Source organism: Arachis hypogaea, chromosome 20 (assembly GCF_003086295.3).
Source record: "Arachis hypogaea cultivar Tifrunner chromosome 20, arahy.Tifrunner.gnm2.J5K5, whole genome shotgun sequence".
Classification (NCBI taxonomy): Eukaryota; Viridiplantae; Streptophyta; class Magnoliopsida; order Fabales; family Fabaceae; genus Arachis; species Arachis hypogaea.
The window spans coordinates 87,985,161-87,992,132 of NC_092055.1; the positions used below are offsets into that span (position 1 = coordinate 87,985,161).

The window sequence follows — 6,972 nt, forward strand, 5'->3', positions numbered from 1 at the left end:
TATATAGTGCATGCCGGGGTAACTGGTTGCATATTACTTCTACTTTACAATAACCGTCACTTCCATGGGGAGAACAAAGTAATATTTATACTATACATTGGTTCTTAAACACAATCAATTTATAATCAATTATTTATTTTTGAATAACATCATATAAATTAGTTCCAAATGAATTTTTAGTCAAATAATTTCATTTTTAATAAATTTTAATCACAAACTTAATCTTTAATTTTTTATTTTATTAAACATATTAATATTTACGTCAAATTTTAATAAAAATAAATTTAGACAAATTAATTTCTATTATTATTTAATAAAAATATAATAACCTTTAAAATTTTTTAAATAAATATTTTTATATATAAATAATCTAATATAAAAATTAATTTCTTTAACGAAATAAAAATTAAAACTGACTTTATGATTAAAATTATTAGAGACTGACTTGGACATTCCTCATATTCTATTATAGCACACTGTGAATGTGAAAAATGTGAGACTAATTGCCAGAAGCAAATTAAAATCCATGGGTACGTAGATGAAAAATTGTGCCACGTAGGCCGAAGTGTAATCTGACTCGGTCGAATTCAAACACGAAGAAGGTGATGAGGCAGCAAGCAAATCTCAGGGTGCTCCAATAAACAATATCGCCTTTTAAAAAAAAAATTAAGAGATAATGAAAATAATAATAATTAGTGGATGGGAACTTTATCGGAGATGAGAAATTTGATTAGAGTGAGCAAAGCAAACTTTACACAGTGGCATCACATTCTTATCAACTTGCTCAAAGTAGTGCCGTGTGTTTTTTGTCTTAATTATTGCTATTTGGTGTTTATAAGGAAGCCCATTTTGCACATTTCGTAGCAATGCATGCATCTCCAACACTATTTTTTTTTTTCACATTGTAGAAGGGGAAAGGAAATAAAATAGAGTAGGATGGAAAATTTATGTGGTGCTAGCTTTGGTAAGATGATGAATAAGGCAAGGCCTTATTTGCTAACTGTGGGATTGCAATTTGGGATGGCAGGGACGTACCTCTTCACCATGGCTAGCCTTAACTATGGAATGAATCGTTTGGTGTTCATTGTTTATCGCAATGCCATAGCTGCATTCTCCCTTGCCCCTTTTGCATTGATTTTTGAAAGGTGTGTATTACTCAGTACTCACTCTATGCTACTTTCAAAAGAGAAAATATATATATATATTTATATATATTTTATAACTCTCGAATTCTCGTATTTTAGTACGATTTTCATTTAACATTTAAACTTTTAATTTTGTCAAGATATCTACATCCATTTCTTTAATATAGAAGAATTAAAGTTAGGACTTTATTAAGTAGACAATGACTTTTTTAAACAATATGAAAAATAGACTTTAAAATTGATCCAATAAAGTAAAAATATACTACACCTCAAATTACCCACCTAAATTTTAATATTAGGATAACCATTCGCACACCTAGTGAAATCTTATTGATTTACGTTTTTCTCTGTTCACATATGGACTATGGTGCGTGTGGTGTTTATAGTTACACTGCTGTGATTATATAACTCTAACAATACTTAAAAATTTGTAAAAAATTAAAGTAATATTTTTGTTATTTAACAATATTTTTTAATTTAAAAAAATAAAAAATATTACTAATCTGTAAAAGAATATGACCCTAATTTTAGTAGCACTTTTTAAATATTACTGAAGTTATTTGGATATTGTAACCACAGTAACTACTGTAGACTTCATAAACTCTATATATAGTCTTATTTGTTTTCTTAAATGATAATTAAATAACGTGGGGAAAAGAGTGCAAATAAAACATCACTCTTTTTTCATATTATATATGCAATTTTCTTTTTATTGTTATTGGATTCTGTTTTTACTTTTATGTCCATAAACAAACAATTTAAATGTTAAATAATCATATATCTCTCGTTTTAAAATTGTATGTATGTATGTATAATGTATCTAGGGTTATTATTTGACCTCTTCTAGGAAGCTAGTAAACTTTAATAATAAACTGATGAGTAATTACTACTTTTCTTTTTCTGTTTTCTTAATTGGTAATTAGGGATTACTTAATTTGTTTAATTTGTAATTTTTATTTGCAGGAAAGTGAGGCCAAAGATGACAATCTCTGTATTCTTCCAGATAGTGGCTCTCGGATTTCTAGAGTAATTGTTATCTAAAACCTATTTATCATTCATGATGACATGTAACACGCTAATATGCACGAATAATTAATTATAAATATAAATGGAACCCCTTTATATATATTAGTTATGACACTTGACGTAGACTCATTATTTCATTAGCACATCAAATTTTAGTAATTACACCATGCATTTTCCCCCTAATGATTTTATATAAATTGAATTTATGGTGAGAATGCTGAGTTTCATATAAACAGTGAACCAACTATTTTGATTGGTTTATTAGTTAGTTCACTGTTTCGCTTAAATAAATATTGAGATTTTGAATCTTATATTATACATATAATAATTCATTAATTAAAGATAAATCTTAAATAAAATTCTAATTTGCATTACAATAAATTAATCCTTAACTTATTGAATTAATAGTTAAAAACCAAAAATATAATCCATAGAACAAACCTTTTGAGTACTAATATAAACCAAAGACCATTTTTTTAAATTAAAGCTTTAATCAAAATTAAACTTAGAATATGCATTCGATTCTAATATTGAAAAATCCTATCATCCATCACCAAAATAAAAAAAAAATAATTATTTGAACAAATAAAATTAATACTTACGTTAAATTTTTAAAATAAATAATTTTATGATAATTCGTACAAGTTGATAATAAGAATATTAAAAATATAATTATTGAGATAGCTGTTCTTATGAACTTAATTTGTTGAGATATGTGATTTTATGTGAAAAAATGTGTATATTATGAACGTTTTTTCAGGCCGGTGATTGATCAAGGGTTCACTTTCTTGGGGATGCAATACACTTCAGCTTCATTTGCATCAGCTGTTATGAACGCCGTGCCCTCTGTCACCTTCGTGCTTGCAGTGCTTCTCAGGTAAAATTCAGTTAATTACGTACTTCTCTATTAACGAACCATGAAGGTGCGTGTATATATGTCCATGTTGAATTTCTTATTACGTAATGAATAGTGGTACAGGCCTGTGCCCTGTTTTGTTTTTTAGTTATTTTTGGGGTGTATAGTCGTAGGCCTGTTTCATCTTAGGCATTTAGCTAGGCAGACACATGAAACATTTATTTACTTATTAACAAAATAAATTTCGCTTACTCCCTCTAAATTCTATCCAAATTACTCTCATCTCTTCACTAATTGCTCAATTTACACTGACCTCCGAAAAAGTGAACGTAATTTATCCAAAACAAAAAACAAAAGCCGCAAAGCCAAATTCCAAATCATGAAACAATTTGTCGCAGACACTCATATATACATGATGAATCGACACATATTACTTTTAAATGAGTATGACGTTTACATACTATAGAAAATATGTACTAATAACAGAATTTGAACATACTATAGAAAACATGTATCCTTAAGATTATTATATTTAGAAAATTTTAAATGTTTTGGTTTTAATAGATGCACAACAATTGCATTAAAAATCAAACTTTACACAATTTTCTATAATAAATTTCTTCATTAGTAATTTTAACATAGGTAGATGTTAGCTAAATCTTTATTTTAATTATATTTATCTTTGATCAGGATCGAGCGCATAAAAATAAAGGAGATAAGGAGTCAAGCAAAATTGCTTGGAACCTTAGTAACTTTTGCAGGGGCTATGCTGATGACGCTTTACAAAGGCCCTGCAGTCAACTTGTTTCATTCATCAAACACGATGCATCAGAATGCTCAAACTCACTCTCTTGATTCTCACAAAAACTGGATTACCGGCACACTTTTCATATTCCTTGGTTGTATTGCTTGGTCTTGTTTCTACATTTTGCAGGTAAATCAAATTATTATATAATTAACTTCCTAATTAATTCTGAAAACTAAGATTAGCCTCTTAGTCTCATCCTTAACAAAGTTATCTCTTAAATTTTGAAGGTATAATACTAAATTTTTTTTTTCTTGCAACCAATATTAATCGATTTTCTATAAAATTATTTTATTTATTTTAAATATTAGATCTTAAATCATAAATTCTTAATGCTATACATTAAATTATAAATTATAAATTCTAAAATTAGTTAATGTTAGTTAAATAAAAATTATTTTATTTGTATATATGACAGTGAGTATTAAAACTATTTTGTTCTAGACAAGCTGAGATAACTCAAGTTTAATTTTTTTTAAGGTGAAAAAGAATGCGCAAAAATAATAAAGTAGGAGAATAATCACCTCAAAATTGAAAATAATAATTACAAGTCAGTTTTATCAAATTAATGTAAGAATGATTTTTTTCGCTTTATTACTTTTTGCATCTTATTCTAGAATATTGATGAAACATAATTAGATTATAAATGAGCCAATTAAAAATGCTATATGCACATAAAAAATCAGTTATCATGTATTTTATATAAACATATATATAGTTTAATAGTCACCAAAAAAAATATATATAATTTAATTTTAATTTATTTTTAATATATTTTATATTAATAATTAATTTTAATGACTAATTTTAGTGTACGTGTAATATGAGCATGAGTCAATACATTGTTATTAAATCTTATTATTCTAACATACAAAAAAATGTGGTTGTGAATGTGGAAAACAGTCCATAACAGTGAGAAGGTACCCAGCAGAACTATCACTATCATCGTTGATATGCTTGGCGGGTACTTTTGAAAGTGCAGTGGTTGCTCTCATTTCAGATCATCGCCCTCAAGCGTGGGCAATTGGCTGGAACTACACCCTCTACGGTCCTCTCTACACTGTTAGTACCACTATTTTCATTCATCATAATTCTAATCAATCATTTTTATGCATTTCTTATTAAATATCTTGTTAATTTTGGTGAAAATGTCAGGGAATAGTGAGTTCAGGAATTGCATATTATATACAAGCGTTAGTAATGCAAAGCAGAGGACCAGTGTTTGTAACGTCTTTTAATCCGCTTTGCATGATCATCGTTGCTGCTTTGGGATCCTTCCTACTAGGAGAACAGCTCCACCTTGGAAGGTATGCTTTCATTTTCTCTGTTATTCTTCTTTTGTTTCCAGCATAAACCACTCTCTTTGGCTCATCAAATTAGAAAATATTATGGCAGAGCAAAAAATATACATTTGTGCTAAGTTTCTAAAATATTGATTGTGTTTCTGTCTCTCAGCATTATTGGAGGTATTATTATCGCAGTAGGGCTTTACTCTGTGGTGTGGGGTAAAGGAAAAGACTACACAGACCTCACAACATCATCAACAACAATAAAGGAAACTGAAACTCAGCAGCTTCCAATTACCTCACCAACTGAAAAATAAGTGAAGACAGAACTTACACTGAATAGAGAGTATATAATTTTGAAGGAAAGTGACAAAGTTACTTCACCCCTTCGTTTTCATCACTTGGAATGATGGTTGTGTTTTAGTGTGTGCAAATTATATATTAACCATGTTAAGTTCAAAAATATGACTTCGTTTCTTTATCAATATTAGATCGACTGTTTTGTTGTACTGTTTAAATCATACAAAAGTTGAAGTGTTTAGTGAATATGCAATTTTATTTTCATTTTAGTCTTTTGAAATTCTAGTTGTATCAAGAATAGAAACATAGTAGATTAAGAGTATTATGTTGAGATGTTAACTGAAGTTTTAATGAAGGAATTGAACTTATTATGATAAGTCAACTATGTAATTTCTGGAACGTAATATTTTGTCAACATAATTTATTGATTCATGAAGAGGTCCTATGCCATAAATTATAAATAGAACAATCAACAGTGGAGTAAAAATCAAAGAAAGAAAATTTAGCAACGAATCTCCCATGCAAGATTCCAACCCTGCTATCTTGGTTTCTGAACAAGTCCAATTTAGCAATTTGTTGAGTCCAAGTGAATCCACACATTGAATATCTTGAAGATTACCTGCTCCATTTCCATGTTTTTTCGCAAAAGTTAAGGCATTCCTAATAGCATATGCTTCTGCTGCTATAATTGAAATGGCTCTGATCTTCTCAGTTGTCATTGTTGTCCCTGAGTACCGCTGCCATTGATTTTTTCGCTATTTCCTTCCTAAAAGCCACATCTACATAAATCTTGGTCCATCTCCTTGGTAGTGGTTTCTAGGTAACCCTTCCTCTTTTTTCCTATATTATTGGTGTTTCTTGTTTGTTTTGCTTCCTCTGTCTGTTCTGCATTATTGAAGTTAACTTCTCGTATATTTGCTTTGATTATAACTATTGTTGCGCCTGCAGTTATATTCTGAAAAGTTGCTTGATTCCTTGCCTTCTATATTTCCCAAATAGACAAACCCAACTTCGCTCATCATCCTTTCTTTTTTTTTCCCCTTCGTGTTGTTTAATTCTCTTGAATAGGTCCATAAGCCAGATTTCAAAAGACTTGACCGATTCTCTTGTTGGGCTGCACTAGACCTGTCCACTAACAAAATATCAAGGGTTGCTCAGTAGTTTTCACATTCTTCCCTGCAAATTTGACATTTAGGAATATTATTAATTTTCTATTAAAAAGATTGTTATAACACTGGTAATATATCATGTGAAGACTTTTTGAGGTGCCTTTAGTTTCCAAATGTCTTTCCATAATTCATTCAAATCAGTGCTTGATGAGGCCAAATAAGCTTGTCTTCCCTTTTTATCTTGCTTATTGGAGTTCTCAATATTTTCTCCCTCAATGGTTCTGGGAAAACCTCCCTCAGCAACACTACAATCCAACCAATACCACTAATCATCAATTCTTTAACTGATTCCAAATTTGAGTTACTATTTCTTAGAATCTTATCCAGACCAATAACCCATTTACCCCTCCAAATATTGATGTTTGAGCCCTCTCCTATGCTCCAT

General features: G+C 29.3%; 1 protein-coding gene across 1 annotated transcript; it reads left to right on the forward strand.

Annotated features, from left to right (window-relative positions):
* Positions 1-716: 716 nt before the first annotated feature.
* On the forward strand, positions 717-5,795 carry LOC112786194 (WAT1-related protein At4g08290). The gene is made up of 7 exons (XM_025829598.3): positions 717-1,145; positions 2,109-2,171; positions 2,932-3,048; positions 3,718-3,961; positions 4,736-4,894; positions 4,988-5,139; positions 5,288-5,795. The coding sequence occupies exons 1-7, from the start codon at positions 937-939 to the stop codon at positions 5,433-5,435; spliced, it is 1,092 nt and encodes a 363-aa protein (XP_025685383.1). The 5' UTR covers positions 717-936; the 3' UTR covers positions 5,436-5,795.
* The last annotated feature ends 1,177 nt before the right edge of the window (positions 5,796-6,972 follow it).